At 41.0% G+C, this 24,626-nt stretch overlaps 1 protein-coding gene across 1 annotated transcript in view; it reads left to right on the top strand.

The window, feature by feature from the left end:
* The window catches only part of CNTNAP2 (contactin associated protein 2), a 1,021,890-nt gene that overhangs the window by 973,740 nt on the left and 23,524 nt on the right, over positions 1 to 24,626 (top strand). Inside the window, exon 22 of the mRNA XM_063157997.1 lies at positions 21,963 to 22,193. Within this exon, the coding sequence (XP_063014067.1) occupies positions 21,963 to 22,193 (231 nt within the window). The remainder of the gene's footprint in view (positions 1 to 21,962; positions 22,194 to 24,626) is intronic.

Raw genomic sequence — 24,626 nt, 5'->3', positions numbered from 1 at the left:
TCTATAACAGATGATGGCTGCTGCTTTCCTTTTATCTCTTGAAAAATCTGTTCTCTGACGTACTAATACTGCATATGAGGGAAACACAGAGTGCTTCTGAAGACAAAATTGCACTGATTGATTGTTCTAAATTCAGTGATTTGCAGAACAGCAAATTGAACAGGTGCTGCAGTGAAAAAACAAGTGGCTTCCTAGCAGGCAATGATGACAAGCCAACTTTCCACTCGTGAAGCAGATCTCTGGAAGTTCTTTTTGGGGAGTGATTATTGCCACTTGGATCATCATGTCCCAGTAATTAAGATCTTAATTTCCTTCTCTGGTATACCTTTCTTTCGCATTTGCAGTATGCAGACAGTGACTAATACAGTTATTGTTGTTTGGGTAAAATATATCCTAAACTTCATGGAATATTTCTTGTGTTTGCTTCAATTAATGGTTGTTATTTACAATGATACCTCACTGGATGATGAATAACACATCAGCTTTTAGCCATGACAGTAATTCAGATTTAGAGTCCTGATAAGTGCATGAAATCTCAAACTCAAATCTCTTATTTGTATATACTGAAAGTACATTGAAACTGTATTGAAAAGCCTACTAACCTAGCAATGAGCCAGAAAATCTAAAAGCCATACAATAAAATAATGGTAATTTGTAATTGTTTTACTTTGTTTACAAAGGACCAAGTTATTTCTTATAGTTAGATGGTGGCAGGAAATTCTGCTAGACAGGGTAGTCATATTTATTTCCCAAAATAAAGTGTGAACTCTGTAAGAGTGCCCAAGTGCATGGCTCACTCTAATCAATCGCTGACCATGTGTTCAAAAGGGCATTGGTTAAAGAGGCAGTTTAAAATATGTGTAAAACCTGGCTTTAGCATTTCTATTCATAACCTTTGCAGTCAAGAATTAACTCCAGTGGCAGTCTACCTTTTGGGGAGAAAAGGAATAATCTTGCTCCCAAATAATGCAAAAACTCAACCAGCTGCCCTAGGGCTGTAGTCATTTGGGACCTTCACCAAAGACTACGTGCAATAAAAGCACTATCAATACAGTGACTACCAGGCTGCCAGTCCCCCCTGAGTGGAAGAATTGAAACTTTGGCAGAAATAACCAAGTGGAATGAATGCCCTGAGAACTGCAAAGTGAAATATACACAAAAGGCCTTCCCAGTCCTTTTGCTGGCACTAAGGACCTCCCTTCAGGAGGACAAAAGAATCATCTCCTTCACTTATGGCCTTGACCTTCAACAACAAAATAGGTTTTATGCTTCTAGTGTTCTTTTGCTAACACACAGAGGAAGAACAGGTGTTTCAACAGGAGTGACACAAACTCTTTCTACAATCCTTCTATAACTATTTGCATTTATCTGAGAGGGAATAGAAGCACACTCCCCCTCTCTTGCAAAGACAGAAAACTGCTGTTTTCACAGCCTCTGTGCCTGTTGTACCTTGGTCATTATGCCAACCTTCTTGTCCAGGTGTTTACTCTTGAAATAAGAAAAGGAGACTCCTGTGTTTTCCCTGTTTGCTGAGCTTTAAGTTACAGTTTCTTCACTAACACACATAATCAGGTGAGATGTATCTTTCATGTTGATGCCTGGCTTAATCTCTACAATTTAAAGCCAGGTTGGAGAGCAGGCTTGGAAGTAAGGTCATATGCACATTTTCCTTATCCAGCTCCAGATTTTAGTGATGAAGTTTTAAAAATGTGAAACAAAGTACTGGAAAGCCTCCGGTTAAAATGTTTTAGCTAAATCCTTTTAAGTATTATTTAGAATGCCCACATGCTGTAGGTCAGAAAGCTTTTTCCATACTTTTTTCTGTACTATGAATTATGCCTTATCTGTTACCAAAACTGTCCTCAGTGTGCCAAGAGCAATATCGTTTGGCCACATGTATCAGTGTTCTCACATTTACCCCCTCGTCCACAAAATTAGCCTTCAACCTACAGCTCTTGTTTTTGGAACAAGCATGTGCTCAAAAATAAAAAAAAATTGTGACAATTTGCTCAAGATTTCCATGAGATTATAGCTTCCAAAAGGAGCCTGCCTGAATCTGAGTTTAAGATCAGCTCTCTTAACATGAACACAATCGTCATTGTAAGACTGTATTTGCAAAGAGGATTTACTGCTGGTCCAACACCAGTCCTTAAAAAGATTTCTGAGTTCTTTTTTTTAATGTATTAAACAATTACTGGAGGCATATGCCACATATAATGCAGGGAGATGTTTTCCTTAAAGCTGATTTCCAATGCATTTTGTGTCTCTTTTCCCAGACTATGTCTCCACATAACAGCAAGACATCTTTTGTTACTCAATTATTACATGGTCCTGGAGTAAAAATGCTTGATTGTCCATGGGGATGCAGACCTCAGAAAATATGTTTCCCAGAAAAGGTTAAAACATGGGAATACAAGGATACCCCAGAGGCTTGAGAGCCTTTTGGGAGAGCTTCAACCAGCTTGCAATAAACTTTGAATAAGTCTTGTTACAATATTGAAAATTAGTTTTTGAGATCAGATAGCAGAGTAGTAAAGGCATTCATCTCTATAAATATCCAAAGATTGCTCCTGATTTGTCAGGCAAGAGCTGGCTGACATTTCCAGCTCAGTATCCTATTATATAACCTGGTGTTTTAAGTTAATGAGCCGAGGTAAAGCATCACTGTCTGTTTTCATTCAGGGAAATGGAATAAGAGAATGTTTCTGTTTTTTCTTTGTCACAATAGAGAATGGCTTAGATTTAAATCTCAACTATGGCATTGCTATGTTAACCCAGATTAATTGGGCTATCCATGTAGCTTTTTTTTGGTCAATTTTTACAGATTTCCTTATTTTTTTTTCCAAATTTCCGTACCCATAACAACAAAAAATAATGGCAATCTTCTTGGGGACTCAGTCATTTGGGGTTTTTTGTTAAATAATAGTAAATTTGCTAGGTGAACGTTCTTATACCCAATTAGAGGAGATTCATTCAAGTGACTTGTCTTCCTCAAACTGATCATTCAGCAGTCAAAAAAGGCAATTCCAGTTCTAGCAGGCAGATGGCACTGACTGTGTTTGGTACTGGATGGGGCCAGAGGGGAAAATCTGCCTCTGAAGGGCACCTTTAAAGTGAAGCCAGTGGGCCTTTGCCCTTTGGCATCAGCTGAATTTGGGTGTCTCAAGGAGTGTGTTTGCAGAGCTTTTCTGCAAGGGTGGCGGGGCTGTACTGCTCCAATTATTCCTCTGCAGGTGTCTTTCCATCATGTTTTCATAAACAGCTGGGGCACCCTCCCTCATGCATGGCACATGAAATAATAGAGAATTTGCACACATTTTCTTCAACTCCAGCCAAGCAAGCAACAAAGACTGGTAATGAGCTAGCCAGAGACAGGCACTGATATTCCAGTAACGTGAAAAAGGTGCCAAAAATAATACTGAAAGCAAGGCTGTGTTGCTCACATTCAAATGCTTGATGGAAAAGCTGAACATGCTTCTGGAACTGCAACACAACACCAGGTGATTACAGGGTACTCATAATTTAATAATGACAGGACCATTTAGCAAAATTACTAAGGACTTGTGGTGAGTCCCAAAAATAATTCCACTCCCTTCAATTAGAGAAGCCAACAGTTTAAATATAGGAAGTCAGAGGGAACCTAGCTAAATAGAATCACAAAACTCTAAGGCTTGTACTGAAGCACAACAGAACTGTTCAAATTGGAACAGGAAGCATAATTTACTTCCCTGAGTTGCTTCTTCCAACAATTAGTCTGCTACATTTTCAAAAACTGCAGTTATTTCCATAATGTGTTTGGCTTTTGCTGACAGATGCTGATTTTTTTGCTATGCCTTTCTTGGCTTGGTTAAAGAGCTCTTTGTACTTTCTTAGGTACCTTCTGAGCTTCTTAGCTTATTATTTAGCGGACTTCCTTCCACTGAACACATGCTTCATTGATATTGTGGATTCTAAATTAATTCAACATGCCATGAAGACACATGCACTATTCCAAAATAGAGTTATATAGCTTGATGAAACTTGTACTCAAAACCTGAAATTTTAAATTCATTGAAGGAAACATTTTTAGCTGATAATTTATTTGAAGATTTCCTATGTTCATTTAATTATTTCTTTTATTTGTTGCTTACAGATTTCTATAATGTTTCTTCCACTGCTTTTATGAAAAGTGATATTAGGCTTATTATCCGTATGATTTTTTAGACCATTTTCAGTTTTCCTGGAAGGACCTAAGGAATCTTCTAGTCTTCTGTAACTTCTCCAGTGCTTAAAGATCTGTGGAATGCTGTAGGAAGAGTAACCTCTTCAATGCCCCTGCCATGGACAGGGACACCTTCCAGTAGACAAAGTTACTCAGACCCCCATTCAGCCTGGTTCTAAACACTTCCAGAGGTGAGGCACCCTCAGCTTCTCTGTCAACCTGTCTGAATGCCTCATCACCTTCACAACAAAGAATTTCTTTCTATCACTTGATCAAAATTTAGTCTGTCTCAGTTTGAAACCATCTCCCCTTGTCCTGTCAGCACATGCTGTTGTAAAATTTTTTTTTTCCATCTTTCTTGTGGGAGGCCACAATTAGGTGACCCCAAAACCTTCTCTTTTCCAGGCTGAACAAACCCATTTCCCTCAGCCTTTCCTTGTATGAGAGGTGTTCCACCACACTCATCATCCTAGTGTCCCTCCTCTGGACTCACTCCAGCAGGTCCATGTTGAGACCCCAGAGCTGATGCAGCCCTGCAGGTGGGCTCTCACCAGAGAGGAGCAGAGGGGCAGAATCCCCTCCCTCTCCCCTCTGCCCACGCTGCTTTGGAGGCAGCCCAGGGCACGTTTGTGTCTCTGGGCTGTGAGTGCCCATGGCTGGGTCATGTCCAGCCTCTCATCCAGCAGCACCCCCAGGGCCTTCTCCCCAGGGCTGCTCTCCATCTGTCCATCCCCCAGCCTGTGCTGGTACTGGGCTTGCCCCAACCCAGGGGCAGCACCTTGCCCTGGTCTGGTTGAACCTCATGGAACTCCTAAGGGCACCCTTCTTGAGCTACTCCAGGTTCCTCTGGATGCCATCCCATCCTTCAGGTGTGTGAACTGCACCACTCAGCTTGGTGTCATCTGCAAATCTGCTGAAGAGACACTGGATGCATTCATTTAGTCATTAATGAAGATGCTAAATAACATCTTCAATACGCGTCCCAATAATGATCCTTAGTGTGTGGTTTTGATTTTACTTGGCAATTTTTTTCTGATTGAAAGGAATTGTCACATCTTCATATAAAACAAACATAAAGTGTGGAACCTTGCTTTTTGAGATACAACCTGCTCTTTAACATCCACTTCCATCCACAGAGCTCTTCCTGCTGTTCATTATTTCCCTCAGCTATGACCAGATAGCCTTTTTAAAGCACATACATCACATATTGAACATAATCAGGTTATGATTGTTGGTCCCTAGGCAACCACCATCTTCCAGGCCAGTGATTAAATCCTCTTTTCTCATCATAATGAAGTCCAAACTAATTACCTTATGTCATAGTCAGTAAAATTTTTAGGGAAAAAAAAAATCAGTAATCTAATGATGCTCTACTACTGGCTGCACGAGATCCCAGCACAAGCATTCCAAATTGAAGTTTCTAGGAAATGAGAATAAGGGCAATTTTTTTTCTCACACACACCAGACATGCCTATCACCCCCTTTTCATTAACTTCATTAGCAAACATGTTGGGACACCTACATTTGAGATCATGCTGCTTTAAGTTATTTACCAACAGCAATCCACCAGTGATACGTTTCTTCCCTACCAAGCTGTCCTCAGCATTCTGTAATTAACCTTCCTGTCAAGCAAATTGTCTCTCAAGAATGTAATTATAAGTGAGAAATTTCCATTCCCGTTGTTTATAGCTCAGATTCTGAGCTTATTAATACAGGCAATTAAAAATTTATTCTGCCAGGGTCTTCCTTGGCTAAAGGTGGAATAAATACCCTGCACTGAATTCTGTACCTCTGCAGCTAAACTGCTGCTAGTACTTGGGCCAGCTCATTTCAGTGTAGTCTGAACATCTCTAAATTGCAGACTGCCATGCTGAGAATCCCTTCAGCTCACGGCTGGGTTGGGAGTGCCTTCACTACCTATGGCTGAACTACTGCTCACACAAATTGCATATTGTCTCTGCTAGAATTATTACAAATGACCATTCACCAGTTAGAGATTCCTCATTTACTGGTTTAATTTTCCCTTACAAAAATTAGCAGGTTCATGCATTACTTGTGGGGGACTGAGGGAGCTCTCAGAATTTTCTGTGAGAAATACTAAAACAGAACAAGACATTGTGTGCTGTGCAGAACAGGATCCAGTTTTATTACATCAAACCTGGCTTGGTTGAGAACAACCATAATAATGGAGCTCAGTAAAATGGTGCTGACAGCTGGTTTACAGGTCTCAGAATGCACTCTCCAAAGAAATACATAGATTGCATGCACAGTCAATGCCAGTTCTGTTCAATAAAGCCCTCCATTTTTCTGCATCATCATTTAATAAATCCAAATAGGAAAAAGCCCCTCTGACAAACTGCTGCTATTTTCTCTCAGAGTTTCTACTCAAGGGCTGAGCATCATGGAATTCCAAATATATCGACATGTTATGGTCATTTAGTGAGGAAAGTGCATGTGCTGGTGTTAATGAAATGCTATGGCAAACACTGCTCAAGACACATCCTTACTGACACAGCACAAGTAAGAGGGGAGTGGAACAGATCATATTGAAGAGTGTCCTTTTACAAAACACTTTTGAATTATAATTCACACTTGAAACTGTGCTTTAAATGAGTGTTCCACTTTTAACCCTCATGAAAAGATAGAACAAAAAAAAACCCCACCAAGGACATGTAAGCACTACTGTATCTCTGGAAATACAGAAAGGAGAAACATCCGTTTTTTTCTGGAATATATCTAAAAAATACTCTGTCTAAACTATTTCAGAGACTTTGACTGTTTCTCCAGCAGTAAGTAATGAATGATTCAGCCATGGCTTTGTGAAAGTTTTGATGTTCTGGACAGTATAGAAATGTCCATGACAGGGACAAGATACTGAAATTGAAGTTGTGAGTTAAATTGATGTGACTAACTGTGATACCATGCTAGTTCAATGAAGGCCTTAGGTGAAGGTCCTGCTGAAGGTTCTTTTATCTTCTGTTTTACTTCTGGAGCAACAGCTTGCACAACTTGTAATCCAAGACTCTGGTCCTACATTTCCTTTATCCTGGTTCCTCCAAGGTCAATTATTCCCATTTCTGGTTAAGTGCCTATTTATGGTTAAGTGCTAATTTATTTTTTTTTTTTGCCTTACTCACTCATTTCTAGCTCCTCACTGGGGAAAAACCTAGAGCAGGCCCCATTTGCCCTCTGGCCAGTGCATTTTGTTGGCTGCAGTGATACTTTTGGCCTGAGTCAGTGCTGGCAGCCTCCTTCCCCTCAAGCTATGCAGCATCTGCCTTCACACTGGGGCTCACAGACGAGAGCAGCAGACAGCAGTGGCCAAGCCCAGCCATTCCAAGTGAGCTGTAGCCTGAATTGCTGTTGTCTCTTCAGAGTTTATGCCAATCCCAAAGGCTTCTTCTGCTTTTCTCCCTCCCTCCCTCCCTCCAAGGACCCTCTCTCCATGAGGGATGGAGATAGGAAGGTGGTGGTGCATCTGGGAGAGGAGAGGAGGGTGCAAGGGGCACTTGTGAGACCAAGTGGAGAGAAGGAAGAGGAGGTTTCATAATGTCTGTGCTAATAGCTGGATAATAGGTGGCATGCAAATCTCTGTATTAGATGGATGATAGGGATAGGTGAATAATAGGTGGTCTCATAATCTCTGGGTTAATAGATGGATTTTTGACCCCTTCTTCTTCTAGTGCCCTGTACGCAGGATGCTTAGTCTCCCTTCTGCCATCTGAAAAGGGAGCAAGAGCAGAATCTCACTCTTCCATGTGCATAAATTAAAAGCAAAAACATTTTTTTACCTTGTACCATTCAAAACTTATCAAAACAATGACCTTCAGCCCCATTTTCCCTATTTAACACCACCGGCTCTTGACGGCGAGCAGCACCTTGTAGCAGCACGGCGGCCCGGGACCCCGCGGCGCCCCCGCCCACTCGCTCCCCCCGTGGCTCCGTTCCGTGTGTTCCCGCCCGCAGCGCCGGGCCCGGAGCCGCGCTGGGCTCCGCCACAGCCGCAGCCGCAGCCTCAGCGCCGTGAGGGGCCCGGGCCGCTCCCTCAGCTCCGGCCGGACCGCGGGGCGCCCACGGGCAGCGCCGGCCACAGCGCAGCTACCGCGGCGGGCAGGGCGGCACGCTCGTCCCGCGGGGAGGGGACAGCCCTGTGAGGCGCTGGAGCCGGCTCGCAGCCGTACGGGCGGCGGGAGGGACGCGGTGCCGCGGCGGCGTGTGCCGGGAGCGGGGATCCGGCTTTGGAGCAGGTGAGCGCACCTCTGGCGCCGGAACAAAGCTGGGAGGCGGGGCCCCGGTGCCCGAATGGGGTTTGGGCATTCCCGACCTTGTCCTGCCCGGGGTTCCGCCGCAGCGGGGGCTGGGGGAGGAGAGAGGGGCAGCTCGAAGGGACGAGGAAGGGCGGTCTGATGTAGATCGGCTCCTGGCGCTGGTGCTGCGATCCACCTGTAAGTTTTTTCTTATTTTTTATACGATGTGGTTGTAAAAGAAGCAAGTTAATAAGCAGTCCTGTGTTAGACATGTCTGCTGTCTGATCCAGCCGATGCGACGCGAAGTGTTTAATCGTGTACAACATTGAAGAAAATTGGGCAAATGACAGTATTTTATCAGTGTAGCATCTTGAACTTAATGTCTTATTTTAATGTATTTGTCTGCTAGAGCAAGCATAGCAAGATCCTAGAATTCCAGTCTTTTTATATTCATTTTTATTGCAGCTTGATCAAAGGTTTACCTGTCCCTCTAAAGAAATCAATTATATTTGGGATGTGAAACACCCAGAGCCCTGCTTATCTGTTTAGGTGGGAGCACATGCTATAGCTGCTAACAAAGCCATTATACTGCAAATGGCATTGTGTCCTCAGATACTACTCCAGCACATCATTCCGTGCTTGGATGCAATGTAACAATAATGATAAAGCATATTGATAGTGCACAGTTTGGTTTAGCCCACCCAGAAGTATTCAGTTTACACCATCTGATGAGATGCAAAGATAATCACTGAGTTAGTCCGTGCATGTTGTCTCCTCAGGTTTGTCCATCATCACTCAGCTCTGTCTTTTTGTCAGAATGCCTGTTATCATGACCTGCTGAATGAGACTGGATGAGCAGATCATAGAAATTGAAAAAGCTGTGTACACTGAGCGTGCCTGGCATGTAATATTCTGGACGTGATTTCAAAAGCAATAAACGTCCAGTTTAATTATATATATTCCTTACTGTTTCTCATGGAGTGAAATTCGATGGCTGGCATCAAACTCCACCTATTTCTATAATCTGCAGTGTATTTATTGAATAAGGAAGCATTTTTGGATTCCAGATAATTGTGTAATGCTTTTACATTTGATTCTTTATGAAATCATAATTTCCACTGCCTAAAGGTGGAGAGGGTCTTATGGTGAGCTTTGATACTCTTAACTGAAGTTCATTAAGGTTTCTTTTAAACCAAAGATTGAGAGCTCTCTTTCTAGTTGATGTAGTTGGTCCCCCCAGATTTTGATGCAGGACAGTCTCATAGCAGTGGAGGTGTGCAGTGGTTTTCTGAACCACAAGAGATCGAGCCCCTCAGTTGCCTTTGCCAGGCTGCAGGAGGTTGCTTGTCCCGGAGTGAGTAGTTCAGCTCTGGCACTGACTGCTGTGGGAAGCTGAGAAGGTCAGCAGTGCTAATGGCTTCTGAAAAGATTGGGCACGCTCCTGGGAGGCAGTTCTGGTAGCTAAATGCAAGAGGCAAGATGCAACCTTCATCTGAGAGAGGTTTAAAGCCCACGTTTATGGGAAGCTGAAAAGGTGCTCTGGGAGAGGATCGTTTTACATGCCCCATGCTGTTCTGCTGCTTGTGAATCAGCTGATATCAGTCACTTTTCATTTCTGAGGGAGAACAATTAACTACATAAGTCATTGATCTATTTAATGTGGCTGTTAAATTTTTATGATAATTTGTGCATCAAATAGTAATACTTTGGAGAAGTGAATTTATTACACATAAGCGTGTTCTGGCAGAGGAAATACAAAAGTGCATTTTATACTTGTAACAAAGAAAATAAGCACATAATAGAGATTGTTCAAATATAAATTGTTCAGCTTCAAATGTGAGGCATACAATACTGGGAAAAAACCCAACTATAAAAGAAATTGCTTCAAAGAAATTAAACTAATTCTTTTTCCCGTCTTTTTTTTTACTACAGTATTTTTTTACTACAGTATATTTGAATTGCTAAAATGACTTTCAGTACTACAGCTAGGTTGGTGTTGTCTGTACAAAAACATGGATGTTTTGATCTGAGAAAAATTAAGAAGCTAATAAAGAAGTAAAGCTAACAGAAGGAAAATGTTGTAAGAAAAAAATACCTACTAAGTTATAGCATTCTTATTCTTGCTGTCGTTCTGCTTTTCATTTGCTTGCTACTTTCAGGCTTTTGGTGACTGAATTAAAATTGCCACTACTTCAAAACACCTTTACTTATTCATGATGTGGCAGTATGTATATCTTCTGAAAAATGTCAGTTCCAGAAAAAACTTCTATTTATATATTATGTTGGATTGAAATCCAACATCACAGGTGCAATAGCAATGGATTTCTTCAAAATTAAATTTAAAAAATATGTGAAACTGTTGAAGAAGTTTTATCTTTGTGATACTAAGATCCCTAAAAGTGGTTTCTTAACAAATTCCAGATACTTTACCTTTCTAACTATTAAAATGAAAAAATCCTCAACTTTTTATGAATATAAAGATTAATATGAGGCATAAGTGATATACAAATAAAAACAATATCCTTCTGAAAAATTATTTTCTAATTTTAGTTGCATACCATGGATCTTTAAATCTTCTTATTCTAGCATTTTTACCATCTCCAAGTGAGACTAGGATGAGCAAGGGGGGAGTGAGGCAAGAGAGGGAATTTCAGCCTGCCCACTCTGATGACACTGCACTTTTACTAAGATATTTGAGGCTAGTGATATAGAGTGAAAAGTATATTATGAGGTCATTTGCAGGTAGTCATAGGAGAATACCCATTAAAATGCAAAGTAATGGAAGACTGAAATTACCTAATTTTAATAGAGTTGTAACAAAAGCACTGTATAACTAAATGCACTGGACTTTGGCCAAGACACATTACATTTGACTACAGGCTGCAAAAGACTTATCTGATTATTTATTTACTTTCTGGCCCAAAAAGAATTTTCTGTGTTGTGTTCCAGCCAGAGACATACAAGCTCCCTAAGACATACAAGCACATTTAGACAAATGATATGAATAAAACTATGCATATTTCTTTTACATAGTAATGCAAAATGTATGTGTTTTATAGCCTTCTCTAAGAGTTATGAAGGATGCTGTCAAGGTTATTTATCATGAGCATAAATTAGAATGAGCTTATAAATCCTACTGAAGTACAGGGTAGCAGCTAATTCTGAGGATATTCTGTCTGTAATAACAACAACCCTTTTTTTTCATAGTTATTTTGTCAATCATTTAAATTTGTTATTTTTATTTTTAAAGAAATTTTGTCTGTATATTTTTTCTCCTCCCCCATCGTCCACTTCCTCTCACTCTGCCTAGTGCCTGCCTACAGAAAAAAAAAAAAAAAAGTGATGAAACATCTTAATTCTTTGTTGTGGATAAAACAACAAAGTGGTTGTGGCTCTTCTGCTGCCCTCAACCCATGATCTGATTGCTCTTGCTTCATGTCTAAAGGATAGAGGATGGGGTAGAAAAAGAAAGTTGTTCTAGAAGCAAACTGTTGTACTTCTTACGCAGTTTTGCCTTGAGAATTGCTGGTTTCTGCTGCTTGGTGGCTTAACTCATGTGTGCTGAGCACTTTGCTTCTCAATCAAAAGACTTCCATCAGCTCTCAGGAGGGCTTTTAGCCAAGGTATGTGGTGCAGCCTGAGTGAACAAAATTGGTGCTCTGTTCTGTCAGCTCAGGTCATCATCTGGGTGAATGGCCTTTCTTCTTAACTCTCCCTGCATTTGGAACTCCTCCTTTGAACAAGAGCCTGAGCTTTTTTCCTCTGGTGCCCAAGGAGAATGATCAGTGCTCTAGAGGAGAGCAGAATGCTACAGAAATGTATGAAATTACTCAATTTGCTCCCACCATTGGTTATAAAGGGTAATGTACAGAGAGGTAACTCCTCCCACAAACCAGTGGTTGGTTGTTTGCTCCCACAGCAGCCATTCACGAGTGGGAACATGTGGTGGTGTTCACAGGGGTCCCAGGAAAAGGGAAGAGATGAGAATCTTGACTCCATGTTTCAGAAGGCTGATTTATTATTCTATGATAAATATTATATTAAAAGAAAATTATATATTAAAACTATACTAAGAGAATAGAAGAAAGGATTTCATCAGAAGGCTAGCAAGGAATAGAAAGGAATGATAACAAAATCTTGTGACTGACCAGAGAGTCCGAGACAGCTGGACTGTGATTGGCCATTAATTAAAAACAACCACATGAGACCAATCAAAGATGCACCTGTTGCATTCCACAGCAGCAGATAATTATTGTTTTTCTTTTCCTCTGAGGCTTCTCAGCTTCTCAGGAGAAAAATCCTGGCAAAAGGATTTTTCAGAAATTATCATGGCGACAGGAACATTTGAAAGCTTCTGCCAAATTTGACTTTGATCTGATATCTGTGTGCTGGGTATAGTTCACTGGCAACAAAGGATCCCTAGAAAGTTAGTATTTCTTCTCTTTTCCTCTGATTCTGCATTGTTTTATTACCCTTGGGAGAATTTTCTTTTCTATCTATGTAAATGTGCCGTACAATCTTTTGTCTCCATTAGTCACCTTTCCAAAGTCATGAGAAGTTTGAGACGTATTTAAAAGAAAAGTATTTCATTTTATTTTCATATTTTAAATGAATGCCCATAGCTTTTTTCACTTAGGCCTCAAAACACCTTGAGAAAGATCTCAACTACAGAGTTGGGGGAATTTCTGTGTTCTACTAAGAGGGAGAGACAGAGTTTGGTATGAATATCTGAAGTGGCTCAATCAAGGTCATACAGCAAGTCAGTAGCAAAATGTGGAAAAATTACTTGTTTCCTTGGAAAAAGAATGCTTAGTTTTACTCTTGGCCTTGCATTTGTGACATTTATAATGCAATTGCGAAGAACCCTGCAGCATCAGTTAATTCCCTTTTTGTTAAAAGCAATGTGAATTTCCTAATAATAACTGTTGCTGGCTAACATGTGACATTTTAAAATGGAAGATTTCAGGAAATCGTACATCCAGTATAAAATCTTGAAACATTCAATAATTATATCGTCAGTACAAAAGAGCAGGAAAAAAACATCCTGTTTGGTCTCAAACCCCTTGCATTTGTGGCAATGTGAAAACAGGCTGCTGTCAAATAACATCTCCATTTCACAGCATTCTTCACAGTGCCTTTTTTGACAGAGGAGCTGCAGTCCAGCACTAGTCTTTATTATTCCTGCCATAATGGGACTCTGATAGGAGTGTATTTCATGTCAGTGATTTACTGTCTCTATTACAGCATGACCCGAAAGCCGTAATTCCTCTGCCAGGGACTGGGGTTTGGAAGAGTTCCAGGGCTGCAGCACAGCTACCAGGCCAGCTCAGATTCTCTAATCCTGTGTATTTTTCACGCAGTCCACTGATTTTTAGCTTGTGCAGAAAGTGTCAGAAATGTTTCATAAAGGAATGGCCTTTGTTTGGGCAATTCTAATAAAGCTGCTGGTGCAGCTAAAACGTGCGCTGCGTTGTTACAGTCTTCATAAGTAATTTTCCTCTTGCTTGTACTGTAGGTGGAAAGGGCATTTCTTGAATGTCAGACAGCACCATGAAAGCACCATGAATATGCTGTGCAACACTGTTAGTTGGCACTGCTGGATTAATGTTAAATCCCTCAGTTTCTGGCACAGTGATTCACAGACCATAAATAACATCTTCTCTGTGTGTCACTGCATGGTCAGTGGGGTTGCTGGTCTTGATATAAAGCATCTAAACAAAATTATTCCATGCAAGCTATAACATCTCATGAAAGGCAATCAGAAGGGTTACAACAAGTGAAATAAATTTACAGAGCAAAAGTTAAAATAGCCACAGAAGGATTATATCACAGGATAAGGCCACACTGTGAGGGAAACCTTAAGGCTCTGGAAAGCAATCACGTGTAGATATATCTGGAGGCCTCTGACTTCGGGATCTGATCATGGTTGCAGGGAGAAGGGGACAGATGACATGAGCCAGAAGAGGGAGTGACAGGATGACTTTCCCAAGACACCTGGAGGCCACCTGCAGCTTCACTGTATTAACTTGATGGGAAGGGCACAGGTGGGGAGGCGCCTGGCTATCACCGGGCCCTTGCAGACCTGTGGACTAAACAAAGTCCATCTGCTGCCCAGGATTTAATTTTTGCATAAGGAGCACTTGGTTGCCATTTACACTTGGGTCTTGTGAAGCTCAGATGCCCATTTTCAGGGGCTGCTCACCCTTCTGTGCCCCCAGCATCCCTTGAGCATGTTCTCCATAAATGAGCATCTTGTTCCACTGGTACGAGTGTCCAGAAAGCAGCATGCACTAGCTCAGTTTTGAGTCATGAACAAAATAGAGTTCCTATTTTTTGTTTTAGGCTTAGTTTGTACCACTTATTGAAATTTACTTCAGAGGCTGAAATTGAAAGCCAGGGATGTTTGAGGGCCATGAAGTGTTTTTTCAGTAGCTCAGTTCAGTCCCCATACATCTTGAGGTTTGACATTCATTAAATGTAGTTCTGAGAGTTTAGCTTCTCTGCTTGGTACTGGGAATATTTAGCATCTCTAAAATCACACATTGTCTACACAGTTAAATGGTATTAGCATGTTTTTTGGGGTTTTTTTTATATAGCAATTGCTGCTCTTAGGACAGAGGAGATATAAACAGCCAGATAGCAAATGGATGATTGATACGTGGTCTCCTCGAGCCAGGTCTCATAAACTCTTGGAGATCTATATCACACCCAAGATAGCTCAGCTACCTTAGAAGGCATAAAATCAGCAGGAGGCTTCTGTGGTAGTATTGGAAACAGAAAAAAATTAATAAAAGGCAAAATAACAAAACTCTTTACCCAGAAAAACCGAGCCAGGTGCAAGAGGTTCTTGCTCCTGGTAAAACACCTCAGAAAAGCAATTCATTCCTTTGTTCTCTTCTTTTTCTAGTAAATTGCTTAGGTGGGACTTTTTTTTTGGCTTCTGTCCAATTGGCTATCCTTAAGTTTGAGGTGAAGTCCCCCAGGGCCTATGAGGTGTCTTTTTACCTAATTGAGGAAAGAAACTTCTGGGCTTTTTTTCCTTTTTAAGGAGACAAGGATAGTTTTGTCACTCCGTCAACAGAGGGCACGTTCCTATAGATGATCCCTCTTCACATTGGAAGATATTCACCAGAAGACACAGACAATATGTCAGAATGTCATTTTCCCATTCTCTGGTGTTATCCCTCTTTTGGATGTGCAGTAACTGCTCCTGACATGCACTTTTTAGCCCTGTGGCTTTTGTCTAGCAGGTATATGCCACCCCAAACAGGTTCTCCTGATGTCTGGGATCTACACTAATTAATTTTTTCTCTTGGGCTTTTTACACCATGCCAGTTTTCAAGTTTTGGCATGTGCTACAGTTTGATGCTGCACTGAACGGCTCATGTGGGCTTCAAGTAAGTGAAACTACTTTAGCAATCTCTGTGGACTGTGAATTCCTGAAATCAATAGCTTCCTTTCAGCTATAGAGTTTAAACTGCTTTCTATTATGTGGAGCCTGATGCCATAACAGAGAGATGCTTGAGATGCTGATTGAGCTGCTCTTTGGGCAGCAGGTGGCATAACAAGGTGTCTTTCTGAGTACAGGGGGCAAGGGGGCACGTGGTACTTTATTTCTAGGACAAAATCTATTGCTAAGGTTGACCCCAAAGCAATTAGTGGTTCATTAAATTGAATTGGTGACTTCACCTGTGCAGTCTATTAGAATATGATACAGTTTAAGTTCAATTTAGTACCGCTAGCGGAAGGGCTGTGGAGAGTGATAATGGATTACCTTCTGCCTACCCACTGAGTGGATGCTTGTTCTTAAGTGAAATAGCAGAGCAGCCTGGTAGCTTAGCCAGAAATGCCACCATATTGCAAAGCTGAACTTCTCCCATTGCTGATTTGGCTCCTTGCTTTCCAGAATCATTAAGCTCTCGTGTTTCTGAGCGTAAATGGGCACGTGTAAACGAGTTGTTGTCCTAAATCCAAACAGCTAGATTTTGCACCATTTTCAAAACTCAAATGATGTCTTGTTTAAATTGTGTAAGAAGCAGTCTTTTTAGCAAAATGAATTGAAAAGGGCTTTGGTTGTGCTTCTGAGACTTTACTTTGTTTAAAAGGTGTCTTCTGTCAAGACCAAAGTCACACCAGTACGCAGAGCTTTATTTCTCCCTACCTCTCCATGTGCTACTTAGGGCAGAGCTTTCCCACACCCAACAAAGAAAGAAGAGCTAGATGGCTGTTACATTTACTGACAGCCTTGCTGAACTAGAATAGGTACCCTTGGTTTTGCCTTGTTCCTACTTTGAAGGGCTCCGTTGGAAAACTCCAAGGGAATTCATAAGAGGATATTTATTTCATACGTTGTAATACATACTCACAGACTGTACTTCAAGTTCTTTTGCATTTCCTTCCTAATGGAACACAATTTGCTGTAAATAGATGTCTTGGTCTCTATATGTCAGGAACACTGTTCAAGGTTCAGGATTTATTATAACTTTCTGTATTGATATGCATTTGAGAGCCCATCAAGGAAAAAAAATGCACAGATCAGCTACATAGCAAGAAGGTATTGAGCAAAGATACCCAGCACCTACATTTAATAAAAACATGTTTGGTAGGTTTACTTTCCTTGTGGCTGGTTCTCTCTCCTCTGTCACTTTCCAAGGTCCATGTGTAATAGTCCAAGACCATCTTTCCACATGTGGCACAGCAGCACTGGTTTGGCACACTACTGTGCTGGATTGCACAGCTTTGTGCTGCAGAGCTTTGTGTATGTGTGAAACATTCTAGGATCCTCACACAGAGACCTATACATAAATAGGAAGCTGTTCTTCATCTATGCAAAACCTGCTTAGACCAAAACCTGTTTGATCCCTTGTAGGACCAAACACATCATCTTTGTTTTCTGCTACATCATGCTCTCAGTTTTTTCTTGTCTTTCTAAGTGTTTCTACAAGAATATATAAAAAATAGATGGTAGAACTAAGTGGAGCCAGACCTCTCCAGCAGTGCAGTAACTTCTTGTGCTATTAGAAGCTCTATGGCCCTTTGAGCTTCTTTATAAATCTTTTAATGGGTAAGTATGGAAAGCAGAAAAGGGAGAGAAAGTAGATAAAAAGTGTATTTGGCAATGTGTCTGCTTCTGCAAGTAGCTCATCAGATGCATGCTGACTAAGTCAACATGGGTAATAATCTGAATCAAAGTGTTTATTGGTTTCTTTTGTAGTGGTGCCTGGGCAGGAGCCACAATGCTGCACCTACGGGTAATGGAGTAAGGGCAAAAAGGCTTAAAAAACAGATAACCTCATTACACTGACTATTATTGCTGTGTGCTACTTACACATTTGTCACTTATGCACTGGTCCGGCCACAATGTCTTCCTCAATACAATTTATTTTTGCTTGTTTTCTTCTAGATTTATAAAATAATCAGTTTCAGCATGTTGGATACTTATTAATGGTGTCTTGTATCACAGATTAGATAAGTTTAGTTGTTTAGAACTGGGTGCACTTAGTGCCAAGGTTGTGGGTTGATCCCCATATGGGCCTTTACTTAAGAGTGGGATTCAGTGATCCTTGTGGGTCTCATCCAACTCAGAATATTCCGTGATTCTGTGAAATATGCTTGAAAATAGATGTTCTTTGCATCTTTTCACCTAGTGGATAAAGCACTTCTTAAGTGGTAGCACATAATTTCCAAGAGAAAAATAGTATTATGCTCATCATTATGTGGCACATTTCCGCCACAACCACGAGAAATAAGTCCTGAAATCAAAATTAACAACTAAGGATTAAATTCCTATATCTTTTTGCTGTTAAAGAAATAGCAAAACAGAAATAACAAGTAATTGATGTTAAAGACATCTTTGATGAGTGATAACACACAAGAACATGGTGTGACATGACATCTGTGAGATTCTTGGCACACTGTGTGCACATTATATAGATTTTTTAAATGTTTAATTCATATGGATGGGCAGTTGCATAGTTATTGTGTGAATGCTCAGTGTCAAGGATTTGTACACCACAATGCATCTGTGCTGGAATGGGTTCACCCGACTGGTCTTGTGTAATTGTAGCCTTCATCTCACATCAGGAGGTTGTGTGGTCAAGGCAGAAAATGGTTAAAACCAGTTGAAGTAAAAAAAGGGCTTATAAGTGACTTTTTTGCAGTCTTTCATTACAGAAATACCTGAGGGAAAGTTGCCAGCAGGAGATTGTTGCATCCGATCTGAAAGCAATAATATAAATGTTGTTACTGGGTAATGATAATACTGTATGCTGCAATATTTATATGACTTTCCACCAGCTTATGTGCTGAAAATTGGAATAATGCAAAGTAGGTTCATTGTACATTTCCTTTTTTTAAAAATTGTCATTGTAATCATCTTTTGATTTTCTCCCCTCTTTGTTACAGGGAGAAAATTGAATTTTAGTCACGAGAACAAAGACATATTTCATTTTTCAATCACTGCACTCCCCAGGAATGGGTTTTTTAGGCTCAAATGCCCAGGGAAACAAAGTGTAATGGCCTAACATCAGAGGGTATCAGTGTGCTGAGCCCCAAGGGACATGCAGGGGCAGGACCAAATTCACAGTCATGGAAGCTGATCTATACTGTTCTAGCACTGGTGAGATGTGAGCTGGCAGGAAATCTGCATGGGATGATTTTCACAGCCATCACTTGGAATGTGGAATGTTTTAAACAAAAAATGCGGGTCTTTAGCAAAGTGCCTTGTTAGATTAGGGAGTTTTGTTGTTGTTTTTTTAATTCCTTCAGTATCTAGTATCCATCACTTATTTATGGAGTTAGAGAAGCGTGGCGCTGAAGTTGTTAAATTAGCAGAGTCATATTCATGGATCTTTGTTCTTGTCAGTCAGGATTGTGTGTGGGAGGCTATTAGCTCCTGCATGAAGTTCCACTGAATAGATAAAATATGAGTGAAATCACTAAACTGTTAACAACAGTGGTTACGGTGTTTGAAGAGTCTTGTAATTGTTTCTTAGATTATAGGGATTATTCAAAAATGCAGCTCTTCACTGAATATGCCATGAATATTTTATTGAAGTAAGGGAGAGTGAATATTGTGGTCAGGAAGGAACTTTGAGTAATGTGGTTTGCAGGTAGCATTCAAATGCATGAACTAGCTTTTGTACAGCTTTTCTACTAATTATGGAAAATTAGCATGGGGTGAGGTTTTTTACTTACGATCAAATTTTTGAAGGAGGTGTTGCTAATGGTTTGGTCAAACTACTTTTTCAAAGGAGAGCTGGCTGTGACTAATACAATTATGGTAAGCATTTAAGCTAGTCCTTATCTGAGTCCTGAGGATGTGTCCACTTTGTCAGAGATGGCATTCACTGCTTGCTGCCAGCTCATGAAATGTGTAGCATTAATACAGGCTGGATAAGCACTAGCAGAGAAAAGACATTCTCAAGTGAGAAAGAGCAGGGAAAATGCCGGGACAAGAAAATCCGTTCCTGTATAGTGAATTTTATAATGATTTAATGTAATTTGCAGATTATCCATCTTTGTTGTGTGCCCTTGTGCTAGGTACGAGGGGGACTAAGTGTTGCCTGTTTTTCATTCCCACACAATTGCAAAGACAGAAAAGGTAGCTTAGTTCCAAGAATAGCAAGAAGCTGTTTTAGTCAAGCTCTAGATTTGACCGTATTCCACCAGTTTTCTCACACTACGTGTTTAGAGTGTAAACCCCAAAAATAAACCAGTTTGTCTGGTTTTTAGCCTTGGAACTCCATGTATGTATCCCTGATGCCAAGCCCTCAGTACGCTTAGGAATATAGCACTGACATAAATATCATGCTAGTTCTTAAGGACACTAAACAGCTCAGACCTCATATAATTGTTCCTGATTTGGTTAGGACTGAATACAGACATTTCCAAAAGATTAGTAATGCATTTTCTAATAATTTTAGTTAGGTGGGGTTTTTTTGGCTTTTTTGTAGCAAAATTCAAACCCAGATGTAGTTTGATTCCCAGTTTAACCCCAAACTCTTAAAATAAAGCCCTTTCCCACTTGCTCTTCACAACTCTCAGAAGCTTTTCCTTCCCACCTCTGTCTTCCTTCCTTTATTTTTTATGACACAATCTTGTAATTTACAGGCATTTTTTTTCTACAAAAAACAAAACTTGCAACACTTTTCTTTGTTCCTATCTGTAAAGGTTGCCTTTGAATAGCATGGTGCTTTGAATAACGTGGTGCTGCTCCCTCTTTTCTGTCCTCTCTGTCGCTCTACTTCTTTGCTCAGTTTAGTATGACTTTTTCCAGTGACTTCAAGGGCCAGTCATTAACCCAACAACCAAGGGAAAAGTGGCTGGAAATGTCCTGGTGCCTCTGGAGCAATAATCCCTCATACAGCACAAACATGATGCTTCTATGTCTCCTTTTCATTCACTCCACGCTACCACAGAAAAAAGGAATCCAAATTCCCCACTGTCGTGTAAATATTATATTAGACACTGCAGTGAGGCTTTGAAATGTTAATACCCCTCTAATGCAGACAGCTGACAGAGGGGGACAGTTTTGATTTGGTTGTGACTCAGGCTGTTCCAACAGGTCCCGGCAGAATTGAAACAGCTGGGAGCAGATGCCAGTTTCCTGGGTAGTAAAGGCACTTTACATGATTTTGGGGTCATCTTAGCTGGTGTTTAAGAAGGGAGAAAGCTACCTGGGGGACAACTTTGAGAGACAACAGCTGATTTAGAGAGTGGTGGCAGAGCCTTCTGTTCAGCTCATGGATACCAGCTGATCTGTCAGCCCACAGCAGTAAAGTGACTGGCAGCAGGGTCTCAGCTCCCTCAGCCTTCAGCAGGGCTGGGTGAGGTCCTGCCCCCTCTCAGCACTGCAGGGGAATAAAGGAAGGAGACTGGAGATGGATGGTTTTCCACCTCAGGCCACAGGGACACGGGACATAGTGGTGAAGGGAAGCTTGGCTCCCTGGCAAAGGAATGCTTGGCTCCTAGGAGAAGGAACCCAGGAGGTCCCTTCACCTTTGGTCTCCTGCTGAAGGAACACTTGGACTTCTCATGAGGAGACAGGAGAGGAACAGGAGTGACCACAAGTGGTCCCGGCCCCCCCCAGGAGAACTGAGAGGGCAATAGGCCAGGGCTAAGGAAGGGGCATCTCTCACAGCAGTGGCTTCAGCTGGGAAGAGAGACTCTGGCCAAGACTGTCCTGCTGCCTTCTGCCTTCTCTTCCAATACTCTTCTCAGAATTTTTTCCTGGCCTTTTGTTCTTTGATGACTCCTTCACTGACTCCTTCATGCCAGCCTTTCATTTTAATGATAGCATAGCAGTGAGACCGAGTCATGTTAAGGCCTGAAGGTTTCCAGCTTTAATCTGTAAAGAAATGTAAAGAAACCTGTCAGGGTCTGACACAATCTCAGTCTCCTTCAGAGAGGGACTTGGGAGCTGAGCTCTGGGAATCAATGTGTTCAGACCAATTGTGCTTTCCCAAGCAATGAATCGTATTGATTAATATTTTCCCCTCTTCAATTTCTCATAGAAATTGGGAAGATTGACCAAGATATATATAAATACAACACCCCAGGATTCACTGGCTGCCTATCAAGAGTCCAATTCAACCAGATTGCTCCCCTCAAAGCAGCTCTGAGACCTACCAACGCCTCCTCCCACGTCCACATCCAAGGAGAACTGGTGGAATCCAACTGCGGAGCGTCTCCCCTCACCATCCCACCAATGTCGGCCGCCACTGACCCCTGGCACTTAGACTCAGGTAAGGTGGCATTCATGTCACATCACTCACTGGAGCAGTTCTGAGAAGAAACCTGTCTGCCTTCCTCTGTAAAGAAAAGTAAAAATGAGAGCTAAGTGATTGATAGGTGACTCTAGGGCTGTAATCAAGGTAGGAAATGCAAAATTGGAATGACAGAGATTTGCTACTGCTTTTAAATGCAGTTGCAGAGGAGGCTTTTTTCCCTTTTTTTTATTCTTCTTTTTTTTTAACATTCTACTTTATTTTTCTTTTCTGTAATTCTTAGGCTATTTAAATGTAGCATTTTGACCTAACTGATGTGATAGCACTTTCTCTGTAGTCAGCAAAAAGCTTCAAGTACATATAAATAAAGTACAATAGCACCTCTTATGCTGTATTCCTAATAAGTGAGTATATTGCAGTCAGCTTCAAACCATAAAAAAAAAAGTAAATCTAATTTTAAGCGTAAATGCATTTATGTAAAGTGCTGATTTTGTTTTCTGAAATGTCTACTTTCCGTCAGCCGTGTTTAATAGAAAATCCCATTAGTCATGATGGCGCTCATCTTGTGCTGAAAATGCTGGAAGCCAAAACAATTTGCGGATCCCAGCAATCTTACCCTGCTTTGTGACTGACAGGCCCTGAAAATATACAATGTGGCTAACTTTAGAGGATTTTTTCTCTCTTTTGCTTCTTGAGTATCAGTTTACCTTTAGATTCATAGGGTCAGGCATACGTTGATGCCTCCCTTGCATTTTGTCCTCATTCTGCTTTCAATTGTAGAGTGTAAATTAGAACCTGTCCCAGCAAATTTGTTTTTTGAAGTGGTATAAAATTAAAATGCTAGAGGAAAAACTTGATTTTGCTAATGATTACTCTTTGAGTTTGGGGATGCATCCATGTGCCAGGTTTTAAATGAGAGCAGGCAGGTTGGGGATGTCTTTCTCAGAAGTACGTGTCAAAGTCGTACCTTTGAGGTTTGTTTTTTTGTGGGTGTTTGGTTGGTTGGTTTGGTTTGTGATTGTTGTTTAGGGGTTTTTTCCTTGCAGTGTCAAGGAATTCCTTGCAGCATTTCCTTTCTTCTCTTCTTCAGCAGAGAAGTAGGGCAGTTGTTTCTAAGGAGAGGCAGAGCTCCTTGTAGATCTGAGGATCCCACGCATTAATACAAGCAGTATCATTCTTTAAAACCTGTCATTCCCTCCTGGCTGCCATGCCAAGCCATTGTAAGATTTCAGTGTGTCTCTTCCCCACTTAAAACATGCACTTTTCTACCTGAATTTTTTTCATCATAAATTAGTAGTCCTTTTTTTCTCTGGAATTATTCAGCCTGTTTGTACCTGAAAGTTATGGTCTGTGATCCTCTTTCTATACAAACGCATTTTCTGAAGGATTCCTCACTGACTCATATCTTTAAAAAATGTGCCATAAATTCCTTGAGAATGTGCTGCTGCTGTGAATCATGTGCATCTGATGGGCTTTAGTTGTTGGTTACTTTTCTTTCCACTACATTTCAGTGCAAGCTAGCAGAAGACTACGGTGGGATTTACTCAGGATATTTGCACAGTTCCTAATTGCTCCTGCAGTTCAAAGAAAGAGGTCCTGTTTGTCCTTGGCACATGCTATTATGCTTGACCTTGGGTTGGCTCAATCTCATCTTGTAAACTTTGTTGACCCGACAGATTACAATTTACACTTTTTCTTCTGGATAAGTTGTAGTACTTGGACACAGAAGCAGCATGAAGGATGTCAGGGAACATGCAGCATGCTAGTAGGCTGGCTCAAGCTTCTGTTAACTTCTGTCAGTAAAAAATAGATTTCATTGCCATAGCCAGACTTAACTGTTTCGAGTCATGGGCAGACAAAGCTCAAGAGACCCAGCTTCATTTTCAGTAATGATTAGTTTTTGGAAGAGTGGGAGCTAGGAATCCCTTGTCTTCTCCTCTCTAATGATCCGCAGCAGCAGAGGGAGAAGGTCATATTGCTTCAATATGTGAGGGACTGCTGTACCCCAAAGAAAGCAACAATGTCAAGGTGAGTTATGATGGTAGAAATACATTTCACAGCAAAGGAGTGGCATTTCACTGGTTCAGGAGTAAAAGGATATTCAGGTGTTGATGAGCAATATCTGGCTTCTACTGTGGTTGGCATTTCCATGGTACAAGGAGGAGGTATCTCAGCAATTCATTACCAATATCAGTAAAAACATTGGAGTCTTTGTGAAAGTATCAGTGGTGGTCTGACACCGATAGTTCAGTCACAGGAAAAATGTATTCTGTAGACTGTGTAACCTTGAGTCATCAAAGTCATAGCCTGTCAGTCATCAAAATGATCTTCATCAAAGTTAAAATGCTTGGGTTTAAGTGTCACTTTGCAGTAGGAAATTGGCAGTTTCCACTGAGGATTTTTTTGTGTTTTCCGAACCCTACTTAAGACTTTCTAACACAAATTATGTTG

This window comes from Melospiza melodia, chromosome 1 (assembly GCF_035770615.1).
Source record: "Melospiza melodia melodia isolate bMelMel2 chromosome 1, bMelMel2.pri, whole genome shotgun sequence".
Taxonomy (NCBI): Eukaryota; Metazoa; Chordata; class Aves; order Passeriformes; family Passerellidae; genus Melospiza; species Melospiza melodia.
This window is presented reverse-complemented; position numbering and strand designations above follow the sequence as displayed.